The sequence below is a fragment of the Cervus elaphus genome, chromosome 15, assembly GCF_910594005.1.
Source record: "Cervus elaphus chromosome 15, mCerEla1.1, whole genome shotgun sequence".
Classification (NCBI taxonomy): Eukaryota; Metazoa; Chordata; class Mammalia; order Artiodactyla; family Cervidae; genus Cervus; species Cervus elaphus.
In genome coordinates this window covers 15,110,809-15,124,566 of record NC_057829.1, presented here as the reverse complement: position 1 = coordinate 15,124,566, position 13,758 = coordinate 15,110,809, and the positions used below count along the sequence as shown (strand labels likewise).

General features: G+C 41.8%; 1 protein-coding gene across 8 annotated transcripts in view; it reads left to right on the top strand.

Annotated features, from left to right (window-relative positions):
* The window catches only part of FAM13C (family with sequence similarity 13 member C), a 138,211-nt gene that overhangs the window by 106,679 nt on the left and 17,774 nt on the right, over positions 1-13,758 (top strand). For all 8 annotated transcript variants that reach the window (XM_043925530.1, XM_043925532.1, XM_043925531.1 and 5 more), the window contains 2 exons: positions 5,300-5,510; positions 7,148-7,286. In XM_043925530.1, coding sequence (XP_043781465.1) covers positions 5,300-5,510; positions 7,148-7,286 — 350 coding nt within the window. The remainder of the gene's footprint in view (positions 1-5,299; positions 5,511-7,147; positions 7,287-13,758) is intronic.

The window sequence follows — 13,758 nt, the reverse complement described above, 5'->3', positions numbered from 1 at the left end:
TCAGTAATTGGCTCCTTCAAAATAAAAATGATGCTCACTAGCTCGTTCCCTCCTCCAGAAGCATGGTGTAAATGGTGACATGCACACAGAGGTCAGGCCCAGTTAGGACATGTCTCCTGAGCACCTCCCTATGTGTGTATGGGGCCTGCTGGGCACCTCCTCCTGGATGATCAAAAGTGCCTCCTACCTCAGCGCATCCAGAACCAAACTCATTTCCCCTCTGGCTCCCCTCTTCAGTTTCCTAACTAGGTCAAAGATACCGTTGTAAATTCCAACAACAACTGTCATTTATGAGCTCTGTGTCATTGGTGAGTTATTAGGCCCCCTTTCCTAGGCACTATACAAAGCACTTGAGGTTCCTTGTCTTTAAAAATCCTTCCAACAGTTTGTGAGGTAGATACTGATGTCATTTTCACTTGAAAAAGATGGGGAAGCTGAGATTGAGAAAGATTGAATAATGTATCCCAAGTCACACATCTGCCAAAGAATCGACTTGATCTGGGTGTTTCTGAAACTGTAGCCAGTGTTTTTAACCTTGATGGCGAACTGCCCCTTGGGGTATGCAGGGTGCTTGCCATGGAGTCCAGCCTTGCTTTCACCATGACAAATTCCTCACCCCTCTAGCTCCCTGATGTTTCTGTCTACAGAAGCTGGCACATAAAATCCTGCTAGGAGTGCCAGCCTTGTGCCATTTGGTAGCTTATCAGCTTCATTCACCCAGAATATGTCTTCATCTGTCCTTACTTTTACCCACCCATCCTCACCTTGGAGATACTGCTTCCCTCCCAGTGGTCTCTGAGCAGACAAGCTCATCTGTTTCCCTAGGCTTAGTTCTTGGGATGACTTCAAGCTCTCAGTGTATTTAGCCGTTTAAATTCAACACATTCTGTAACTGAATCCATTATGTATCCATCAGATGTTTTGAGTTTGTTTCTTGGTTGTGTTTTGGTGGCCCTTTTAGAGATAAGGCTGGCCAAGAACTCTGATGCTTGAGCCTCATTAGAATCATGTACATGTTTCTGGCTTACTTAGTTTTTAATACCATCGAAGGCTGATGTTTGGCATTTTGCGATGTATCTCAGTGCTACATATGGGCCCACTAGGATGGGCATACCCAGAAGCACAAATTAACAAATCCACAAGCCTAGGTCTAATTTGTGACTCAGATCTCAGCAGTCCATCTCAAGTGGGTGCAGAGATTTATTTAAATCTTAAATCACTTTATTTATTTACTTTATAATTAAAATTTTTATTGAAGTATAGTTGATTTACATTTGAATCACTTAAGAGTTCACATTGGAAAAAATATATTTTTAAAATCTGATTCATGTAACAGCTGTAAATAGCATCTGTTCCTGCCTGGGGTTGCAGCCAGCTCAGAAATGGGCTCTGGTCTTCACACCTGATGATAACTACATGCCTCCGTTGTGGCCCCTACTGCTCAGTGAGCAGGCGGCCAGGAATTCTCTCTGGCCTGCAGGGCCGGAGACATGGAGTCTTCTGCCTCAGGCATTGGTCAGACCCCCTGGCCCCGACTGGAGTCATATCACCTTCCCTCCTGAATGTAAAATGAAGATCACGTAACTGCCAGCCCCGTATGGTTATTTTGAAGATTAAATCCTTGCAGAAACTCTAACTGGAAGTTTGGGGGCACAGTGAATCACTGCATAACTATTAGATATGATTATTATTCTTATTTATACATAAGAAGTGGTGGGAGGTACAATGTGTCGAGGTTGTGCTGGCTGTCGTTTCCCACATTAACCCTGTAAGGACTCTTTGTGGAGCTGGTGTTCAGTAAGAGGGGATCATATTCAAATTCCTTATTTTGATAATTGTGGTTCTCAGGGCTACCACATTTAGCAGTTCCTTTGCCTCGTGTCAGTGCTTTACCAAGGATGCTATACAAAGGATGCATGGGTGAACACTGTTTTAATAGGGATTTATTTCAATGTGTATTAGTTGAAGAAATGTAACTAGCACATCAAATTCATGATTTCTTGGCCCTTATTGCCTAAGATGAAGCTGAAATTTTTAAAAATTTATAGATTGTAATTAAGATTATGTATAGTATATAATTTTATATATAATGAGGGAGAGGAACAAATTGGGAATTTGGGAGTAACATATACATAATTCTATATATAAAATAGATAAACATCAAGGACCTACTGTATAGCACAGGGAACTGTACTCAATATTTCGTAATAAACTGTATGGGAAAGAATCCGAAAAAGAGTAATTGAATCACTGCTATACACCTGAAACTAACATAACCTTGTAAATAAAAAAGAAATTAAGATTATATGTATAACATAAACATATGTACATACATAAATATATATTAAAAATAGGTTTATGTGGATATGGCAAAAATTTTGTAGGGGGTACAGTTTTTTTTTCATTTCATCCTCAGTCTTGAGAGGCACCCACCATTATTCTCCCCATTTTACAGATGAAGGAAGAAACAGGTTTTAAAATGTTCACTTTTTTCTGAAGTGCCTCTTAACAGGTGGAGGACCTGGTATTCAAACTCACAGTCTTTCTTCTCTCTTGTTCTGTCTGTGGGGGTTGTTTCTTACTTCCCTTCTCAGGTATCCTTTTTTCCCCCAGATTTTTATATTAACTTTTATTGTTTTTATCTTCCTATACAATTAAGATGTATTCATTACAGAAATTTTAGAACACACAAGGAAAAAACAATTATTGAGCTAATGCACATAATGTGAGATTATGTGCATTTTAAGTGTCAGTGATACACTATTGTTAACTATAGGCATGATGGCGAACAGCGGATCTCCTTTGACTCTTTTGTCACAGCCCTGTTAGATGGTCCAAACAAGGATGTGGAGAGAAATCAGTGAACACACTGGAGTGCCACAAGAAAGTATAAGCACCTCACACTCCTGGTTCCCAGACCCTCCCTCTGAACGCATCACAGCATGGACCCTGGCGAGCTGCCCCTTCCTTTCCCAGGGTCCCATCAGAAGCCACTTAATATTGCCATAAGCTTCTCCCTGTTGGGGAGCCGGGTCTGCAAGTGGAGGCCTGGGCTGTGTTCCCAGGGTGGCAGCAATACTGGTTGGCACTTAGGCTACCCTGGCTTCTTCTGAGCAAGGAGCTCAATGACCCTGTCTCCACAAATGCGCACAAAAGGCTTGTGGCCACAGGTTCAGTTAAGCCACTTCTCAACTTAGATCAGGTGCTACCCGATCACCAGTTTCTGACTGGCGCTTTTCAGCTGGTCACTTTGGGACCTTTCGGGCCCACCACCTCCTTCGGTGGTGATCTGTGGGGAAGAGAGGTTGTGATGTTAATGGCACAAAAAATGCCACAAAAAACAGACGCCACCCACATGGAGATTTACAGTTACAATTGCAGCACAGTTCAAAACAAGCCATTCACACTGGCCTGTGGTTCTTTGAAGTCACATCTTAGGTCTCTGTGAGTTTCAGAGGCTGAGAGCTTTTTGTTCACCCCCACATTAGTCATATGCCTAGGGCCCCAGGCGCCCCCACTCATTATAAGGCACCACTGAGAGGCTCCAGGCCTCTTAGTTTTTACCCTGGCCCCACAGCTGAGCTGAAGGCCAAAGATCCTTTCTATTTCAGCAAAAAATATGCTGGTCCTAGGTGCTTGATAAAGATCTTTCTCTTCCTCATCATTAATACCAAATGATACTAGCCAGAAATAGGTAACATGAATAAAATGAATTTCTTCTTAGAGTCTAATGGTTTACGAGGAGGATTTGGTGAGGCACTCAGACACTCCTTGGTGGATGTTGAAGGTCATTGTAGCATATGCTGTCATTCATGTTACTCCTCAGTGCTCCCTCCAAATGGCAATGTTTTCTGGCTAAATTATTCTTAGCAAGGGTGTCGCCTGTGGTGAGTTGTGTTAGTCATGCTGCCTGTGGGCCTAGCTTTGGCATTCATCTGACTCCAACTTTTCCCCAGCCCTCACCCCATCCATTTCTGACCAGCCTCAGGCACTGACAAAAGTGCTATCAGCAAACTTCAGAGGCCCAATAGGAGGCACTGTCCACCCTCCTAGCCTACAGCCAAACAGGGGAGAAGCTGCCTGAAAACATACAAGGACCTAATCCAACCTTTGTTGCACAAAGCAAATTGCATTTCAAGCTCTAGAAAACATGAGCCATTCATTCTAAACCTGACCAAGATTCATCCATTCCTAAATTGTGATAAATGTTTGTTTTGGAAAAGTGGATTGTCAGTATTTTCAGATTCGCTTATCACCCAGAAAGGCTGTGTTTTTCCTCTTTCTTTAGGAAAGTCAGAATAGGAGAAAGCCTCGGGTTGTTCCAACCTGTTTTCTGGGCAAAATTGAGAAGTTTTCTGACATCTTTTTGAGTAGCTCTGTACAGCACCACAGGATGGAAGACTCTTAATTCGGCCACCCTGACTAGGCATCCTCCTGTTCCCCATCCCCCTCCCCTCACCTGGGTAGCACAAGGGTGCCCCCCATCTGGACTGACCCTGGTGGGGGAGCTAAAGAGCTTATTTAAAAGGGGAATGATCACAGAATTCAGGCAGAGAGATTACCTCACCCAGGAGAGGGTTTAGAGCAGGTTTCGTTCTTGGTTTTTGTCCCAAATAAAATGGTATGTCAAATTTTAGAGAAGAACTAGAATCATTTCTAATCCCACCATGCTTTGTATTTGCTATGTAGCTTCTTTGATCATTTAGTGTGTTTATTTGTACACAGAAATGTGTACCATCTTGTGCTGAAATGTGTGGTTTTCTCATTTAGCATACTCTGAACATCATTTCATGTAAATAAGCAGAGTTCTCCATCATGTTTAAGGAGTGCTGAGTGATTTTCTGTCTGAGGACTCTCTACCCCTCTCTTCCTCCTTTGTTTTCTCCTTTCTCTTCCTTCACTGGCAGTTGTTATAACTATTCTCCCTCATCTTTTGCTCCAGTTCCATGTAATTGTTTCCTCTTTTCCACTCTAACGTTTTATAATGTACTCTCTGACATATGTAAATAATATGAAATAAAGAGAGGATTTTTGTAGTTTTGGGCTATGCTGATGCTGTAATTTGGACTGAAATAATCTGCGTTTCCGTTTTTGGCGTGCGTTGGGCTTGTAATGTTTTCTGTCCAGGTTCTGTGAGAACAAACATGACAGTATTTTGAAAGGCTTTCATATCCCCAGAAGGAAGAAATGACAAAAAGGCGAGACATTGTAATGCATGTTGATGATCTTTGTTTAGGAACGTGACAGTCTCAAGCCCTCTGTCACTTCTGAGACACGATGATGTATCTTACTTCCTCAGACCCTGCGCCCGTGCACAGAGATGGGCAGAATGAAGCGGACAGCGCGCCAGAAGACGTGCTCTCTGTTGAGACTAGCAGGCTGCTCTGTCACATCACCGACGGCGACAACCCCCTGCTGTCACCACGATGCTCCATCTTCAGCCAAAGCCAGAGATTCAACCTAGACCCCGAATCAGCCCCTTCTCCACCCAGCACTCAGCAGTTTATGATGTAAAAAAAATCTTGTTCTTATCTTCACTTCATATAGTTTTCATATACTCCATTTATAAACTACAGTGAAGTTTATAAATAAACTTCAAAAATAGAGCAAACATGCCTACCAAAAGCAGCTGCAGGCCCCGAACCATACATGGCAAAAAATCAGTGTACTTTCTAGTTAAGAATGCCGTTTGAAGCTTTCTTATCTCAGAAGGAAATGGTCTCAAGACACAAGTTGCCATATGGCTCACGTGTTTGAATGATTTTCATGAAATGACCAGAATCCTAAGAAATGTGCACATGCAAATACCGGAAATGCCATTCTTGGTGAGCTCACTATTATTTCTGTGTCCAGGAGTGGCCTCAATGGATGGATTGTGGCAATGCTTGGCAAGTTGTTCATCTCAATTTCTTCTTTGATTCTAGAAAAGTGGTAGCTTACAATAGCTCCCCCACAAAGAAAACTGTGAAACTATGTGTTCTTTTTTTTTTTTTAAGTTCCATTAGTAGTTTTGATGCATAGCTAAAATGAGTCTTCCCTTGATTAAATATATGTGCTGGGAATTCCTACATTCTCCTTAATACCTCCTGCTCTCACTCATGAATTTATCCAGACCTTGTTCCATGGACTGTCTACTGATGGACTTGAGGGAGTTAGTGAATTATTACTATTTTAAAGTATGTTAGGTGAGAAAATAAACATGTTTTCTAGAGAGGGAGTCCATTTCTTTTATCAGATTCACAAAGGCTCTATTATATCAAGAAAACTTAACTACTCATCTGAATCCTTTTTGAACATATTGTTAGTCTGGGCTCAATCCCTGGTGACTCAGATGTAAATAATCCACCTGCCAATGCAGGAGATGTAAGTTTGGTCCCTGGATCAGGACGATCCCCTGGAAAAGGAAATGGCAACCCACTCCAGTATTCTTGCTTGGAAAATCCCATGGACAGAGGAGCTTGAATGGGGTACAGTCCCTGGGGTCACAAAAGACTGAGCACAAGCACACATGCATGCCATTTATTGAGGATAACGTGGTCTCATTTGTCTGAAATTGGCATCCTTCAAGATTTAGGAAATGCATTTCCTAGACTAATATTCTGACCTTTGTAGACAAAATTCCTTGATAACATTTGCCTATAATGGAGTTCTGTGAATCAGGGGTCTCCAATACCCAGCAGATGCTACCATAGGAGGCTCATCAAATGATGAGCTGGCCTCTGGACTTTTCTGATAATCCAGGAAGCTGGGTTTGTAGATAAGCAGCAGTGTTTACTGGAAGACCATTGTTTTTTTTTTTTTTTAATTTGTTTTTTAATTGAAAGAATGTTGCTTTACAATATTGTATTAATTTCTGCTGTTTAACAAGGTGAACCAGCCATAATTGTTTTGTTATAATTTATATCTTTTTAAAAACATTTTCTTGGAGTATAGTTGATATGCAATGTTGTGTTAGTTTCAGATGTACAGTAAAGTGAATCAGTTATACATATACGTGTATCCACTCTTTTTTTAGATTCTTTTCCCAGATAGGCCATTACAGAGTATTAAGTAGTGTTCCCTATGCTGTAGTGCAGGACCATGTTAGTTATCTGTTTTATATACGATAGTGTTTTTAATGACTGTCTCCCTCCCTGGATCATTGCAGGCTCCGCAGTTCTTCCCGGTGCAGCTGTGGTGATGGCAAGGAGCCGCAGACCATCACCCAGCTCACCAAGCACATCCAGAGCCTCAAGCGGAAAATTAGGAAATTTGAAGAAAAATTTGAACAAGAAAAGAAGTACCGGGTAAGGAAGGCCCCTGTGATTTGAAATGAGTGGATTGTGTCAGAGGCATATGGGCTTTTCTGTCCTTCCTTTTTGAGTATACCTCTGTGCCTGGGGACAGCTCAGTTCCCCTCGGCCAACCCAGGACTCATCATAAGTGGAGTCCCTCCTGGGTCTGTCAACTGATCTCTGCTAAGATAATTCCTAGCAACAAATTGCAACTCTTATTTCCAAACTGATTTAATTATTGATTTCTCTCTCTCTCTTTTTTTCCCCTGAGGAACCTTACTATCACTAGTGTTCCTAGGACTCAAATTTGGAAAGATTTTGAATTATGGTCTTATTTGTTCTTTAACTTTTTCTCATTTGTATTTGGGGTAAGAAAGCAGATCCAACATGGAGTCATTTGCATTTAGATAAGAACCTATTAGGACTTCCCTGGTAGCTCAAGTGGTAAAGAATCTGCCTGCAATGCAGGAGACCCCGGTTCAATTTCTGGGTCAGGAAGATCCCCTGGAGAAGGGATGGGCTACCCACTCCAGTATTCTTAGGCATACCTGGTGGCTCAGATGGTAAGGAATCCTCTTGCCATGTGGGAGACCTGGGTTCGATCCCTGGGTTGGGAAGATCCCCTGGAGAAGGGCATGGCAACCCATTCCAGTATTCTTGCCTGGAGAATCCCATGGATAGAGGAACCTGGTGGGCTACAGTCCATGGGGTCGTAAAGAGTTGGACACGACTGAGTGACTAAGCACAGCACAATCCAAGAACCTATTAAGGGCACAAAGGATGGAATCTCTAATTGTGGAACAGAATGAGGGAGAGTTTTCTTTGACAATAAAGTACTTTCTGGTTGATGGATGAGCACCTATCAAGTGACATCTATTCAGGCCACTCTTAGGGACAAACCCTGATCTCATCCTTTCTCTCAGAGAGACACCAGCCTTTGTGCTGGTGTGACAGTGTTGCAAATAAGAAGCGATTAAAGATCTAAGTGTAAGAACAGAAACTATAAAACTCCTAGAGGAGAACATAGGCAAAACACTCTCCGACATGAATCACAGCAGGATCATCTATGACCCACCTCCCAGAATATTGGAAATAAAAGCAAAAATAAACAAATGGGACCTAATGAAACTTAAAAGCTTTTGCACAACAAAGGAAACTATAAGCAACGTGAAAAGACAGCCCTCAGATTGGGAGAAAATAATAGCAAATGAAGCAACAGACAAAGGATTAATCTCAAAAATATACAAGCAACTCCTGAAGCTCAATTCCAGAAAAATAAATGACCCAGTCAAAAATTGGGCCAAAGAACTAAACAGACACTTCTCCAAAGAAGACATACAGATGGCTAACAAACACATGAAAAGATGCTCAACATCACTCATTATCAGAGAAATGCAAATCAAAACCACAATGAGGTATCATTTCACGCCAGTCAGGATGGCTGCTATCCAAAAGTCTACAAGCAATAAATGCTGGAGAGGGTGTGGAGAAAAGGGAACCCTCTTACACTGTTGGAGGGAATGCAAACTAGTACAGCCACTATGGAGAACAGTGTGGAGATTTCTTAAAAAACTGGAAATAGAACTGCCATATGACCCAGCAATCCCACTTCTGGGCATACACACTGAGGAAACCAGATCTGAAAGAGACACGTGCACCCCAATGTTCATCGCAGCACTGTTTATAATAGCCAGGACATGGAAGCAACCTAGATGCCCATCAGCAGACGAATGGATAAGGAAGCTGTGGTACATATACACCATGGAATATTACTCAGCCATTAAAAAGAATTCATTTGAATCAGTTCTAATGAGATGGATGAAACTGGAGCCCATTATACAGAGTGAAGTAAGCCAGAAAGATAAAGAACATTACAGTATACTAACACATATATATGGAATTTAGAAAGATGGTAATGATAACCCTATATGCAAAACAGAAAAAGAGACACAGATGTACAGAACAGACTTTGGGACTCTGTGGGAGAAGGCGAGGGTGGGATGTTCTGAGAGAACAGCATTGAAACATGTATATTATCTAGGGTGAAACAGATCACCAGCCCAGGTTGGATGCATGAGACAAGTGCTCGGGCCTGGTGCACTGGGAAGACCCAGAGGAATCAGGTGGAGAGGGAGGTGGGAGGGGGGATCGGGGTGGGGAATACATGTAACTCCATGGCTGATTCATGTCAATGTATGACAAAACCCACTACAATATTGTAAAGTAATTAGCCTCCAAATAATAAAAATAAATGAAAAAAAAAAAGAAGTGATAGAGTCAGAGCTAACTGTCCTGATGTCCCAATGCTAGTTTTATTTATTGTCTGTAATGGTGATCATGGCATAGAGAAAAATCATATCCGTGTAGAACTGCACAAAGATACTGGATTTTTGGCAAAGGGCCCAGAACAGCTTGTTATTAGAATAAAAGAGAACAGGGGATAAGGTCTCATACATCTTAAAATATTTAAAGGCTCACTAAGCAGTTGGTCCAGAGGCAATCTGCTGGTTCCTGAGGTGTGGGTAAGTTCTTGGGAGGGAGCTGTGAGTAATATTTCTTTTTCCTGTTCTTCCTGTCCTGTGCTTCCCACAGTGGCTGCAAATTCACTAAAAGAGGGGTTGTAAGGAGTAATTTTTAGCTTTGCAAAATGGATGGAAAAGAAAAATCAGATTAGCTTTCAAGACAACTTCAGTCAGGGTGCTAAAGACTCTTCTCTTCCTTGAGGTCAGGCAGCCACAGCTGCTTATGGTCTTTCATGTAGTAAGAGGGTGCTGTGCGCATTGTAAGTACAGGCTTTATTTCACAGATAAGGAACAGGAGGCCCAGAAAGGACTTACAGCCTTCCTAAGGTAGTTGTGTCCTAGCATCTCAGGTTTGGGGTGGTTAAAGATGAGTTGGTTTTACAATGGAGGAGTGGAGTAAAATTCTTAAAGTGTCCGCATTTTGAAAAGTCCATATAGCCCGAGAGGAGCTGATTTTCCTTGTCTGCTGCTGGAGTGTTGCTGGATCTGCAATGCCCTTGTACTGGAAACTGTAGAGAAACAGCTAGGGCCTCCATCCCCAGGGGCCTGTTAATAGTTCTTACTTGGTGGTTCTTGAATCAGTCTGACCTGGGTTTGAATCCAAGCACAGCCACTTATGAACTCTGCGACTTGGGTCTTGTTACTTTATGTTTCTGAGTCTCATTCTATCCATCTGAACAGTGGAGTTAATATTAATAGTGACTTCTTAGGTTTGTATTAAATGAGGGAGGCCATATGTGTTGCTTCTTACAGTTTTAGCACCAGGGAAGTAAGTGGTCCTAGATATTACTAACTTTTTCATCTGTTTGAGTGATACTTGAACAGGCTATCCCATGACAACCTCTGCCTTGTTGAAGTAAAAAGGAAAATTATAGACATTAATTTTCCAGTAGATTTTTCTGCCTGCAGATATAGACTCTAGATTGTGTAGAGTCTGAATATATAACAGGTCACCTGGCAGTTGGCTATTTGAGAAAATAATTCCTCCTGGCACCTCCTGCCTTTGTCTGGAGAAACTTTAGGGCCAAAGCAGACACTTGCCCACACATTTAAACATGCAGATGGATGGGTTTGGGAGCAGTAAAAGACTTCATGGTCACGACTTCTCTCTGTGTGTGAAAGTCTTTGATGTAATCAGAACCTTCTGTGTCTCAGGAAACAGGGCTTCCCCTCACCCTTCCTGTCTGGATGCCAGGCTGTGGTTAGAGGTTTGACATGTCACTGGACTTGAATTGGTTGCTGTGTGTATGGCTTTCCTTCCTGGAAGCCTGACTGTGGAATTAACAGCACCTGCTGCTAATTTTTGAATCCAAGTTCCTGCTGGCCCTCCATGCTAGTCTGATGCCCTAATACAATATACATCCTTCCTGCTCTGTTGAATATAACTATTTCAGTTCCTGTCCAGAGCTGTGTTTGTTTCCTACACGTTTACATTTTACATTTAACTATTGTTAGACTCATGCACCTAGAAAAAAACCTGTTTCAGCCAGATGTCTACTTTCAGTAGAATTAGAGAGTGTTAGAATTAGAAAGGATTAGTTAGTCTTCTCTTGTTTGACCACTGAAGAAACTGAGGCTCAGAGAAGGGAAGTGACTTCCCTAGGTTCACACAGCAAAGAATTAATCACAGCTAAGACAGTAACATGGGTCCTTTCATTCCTGATCTGTAAATCTTTGTAAGATGTCTTTTGAATTGTCTTTGCATGAGTGTGTGTGCTAAGTTGCTTCAGTCATGTCCGACTCTTTGATGCCCTGAACTGTAGCCTGCTAGGCTCCTCTGTCCATGGGATTCTCCAGGCAAGAATATTGGAGTGAGTTACCATGCCCTTCTCCAAAGGATCTTCCCGACCAGGGATTGAACCCACACCTCTTACATCTCCTGCGTAAATATGCGGGTTCTCTACCACTGGCGTGTTTGGCAAATCACAAGTCTGGTCCAGCAGCACCCTCAGTTATGTGACTCAGGAGCCCCATTTAAATCACACTGAACAATATCTACACTAAGTTTGTGGTTTATGGCCCTTGGGGCCTATTAAACTGAAATATTTCAGCCCAGAAGTTAGAAGGCTTGAAGATCCACAGCTTGTGTTTGAAAACTTTCTATGTGATATGAGAGCTGCCATCCTTCTCAGCTTGATTTAACCTTTTTTGAAAGCTTTCCCAGGAGTAAGGAAATACAAAATTCATTTTAGAAAATGATTTCAGGCTTTCAAATATTTTGCCAGAAAATTCAGCCTTAAATTTCTACTAAGTCCTGTTTGCAGTAGTGTAAGTTTGCTTCTTGGTCGTTGGTCCTTGGCTTAGGGTCTTAGATTTTTTGTTTTTAACAGTATTTCAAAAAGAGTACATTAACTGTGTGGAGCATATCCAGTGAAAAAGGAATGTTCCAGAGAACAGGATGTTTTTAGATCAATGTGGAGAGTTCTGTGAGGATTTTGAGAAGCCAAGTATAAAATATTGACTGTTCACATAACCAGACTGTTACCCACAGTCAGAGTACTTAACATTGTATCAGGGAAGTAGTCCAGTGGGTCATTCTAGCAGACGGTGAGTAGGACCAGGAGCAGCCGTTGGAGGTGTGTCCCTGCGTCGCTGTCCATGGTCCTGAAACCAGGGCTTCCCTCCTGGAAACCAGAGTCTCCCTTCTTGGCTCCTGTAGGAAAAAAAAATCACTGGGCTTCCATGAAGGTGAAGGGGAGGGGAATCTTCCCTCAGTGTTATTTTGCATCTTGATTTTTAAACTGTATGGATTTTACATCTCTATAGAAGTGACAGAACCATGTTTTGTGTTTCACAATTAAAACATCCAATCCCGTGTATATTTGATGATCCTCTTACACCATCACTGTTTCTTTCTTCAGACTTGAGAGGAACACAGTTTTCTCCCCATGTCTCTCTGTCTCACCAACAACCTGCTGATGTTACATGGATTTAATAGATTCTTAATCACAGCAGAGCTGCCGGTCTTGTCACTAACACTGCACACATTTCTGGCTACTATTGCAGTGTTTATGATGTCTTCCTGAGCATGCCTATATAGCTCTTTGCTATTAATATATTCCCAATTCAAAGTAACGGCTAATTTCTTGAGCCTGTGTTTAAGTTACCAGAGTGGGTATGTTTGCTGTTCTTCTCTCCTAGTTTCTCTTTTCTATAGAAAATTCACTTTTATACTCTGAAAAGAAATCCAGAAATCAAGGTGAATGATTTGTATGAACTGAGTCATAGTCTTCTAAAATTAAAGCTATATTCTTATTGCCACATCCAGGTGTGATTATTTACTAGTGAGGACATACTATCCTACGTGTGTGTGTTGGTAAGACTTACGGTTCCTTTGAAGATCTGGTAGTAAGACCACCACCACCACTACTGTCCCCTCTGCCAGTAACGATAGCAGTAATAATATTTTAGATTCTAGCTAACACATCTATAGTGTTTAGCATGTGCCTGGGACTTTTCTTCATGCATATTCATCATGTTTCATGTTTCAGACTCATCATGTTTCATGCATATTCACTGATTTATCCCTCATAGAAACCTTATGAGAAAGATGCTATTAAATCCTCATTTGCTAGATCAAGTTGGGGCATGGGGAGGCTAAATAATTTGCCCAAGTCCACACGCATATGGTTGATCTTTAATGCTACTCCAGCAGAATAGTGAGTCTGTAAATAGTGAGGAGTGAAATCTGAGGATGAGGATTCTTCCATACATACTGACTTCTCAGACTTATAAGGTTTTAGAGATCTTGGGGTCTCGTTTCTTCAGCTTGGAGCTTGTGACTGATAGGAGCTAAAGCTTCCAGTTTGTAGTATTCCCTAGACAGGGTGTGGTCGTAAACCGTGAACAGAGGCAAGGGAGGAAGTACTGGTTTGTGTCAGTATGGCCCTCTACATTGATACAAAGAGTGACCTGGCCATGGGGTGTCAGGTGTGGGTAGCCCACAAGGTGATTGAGAGGTA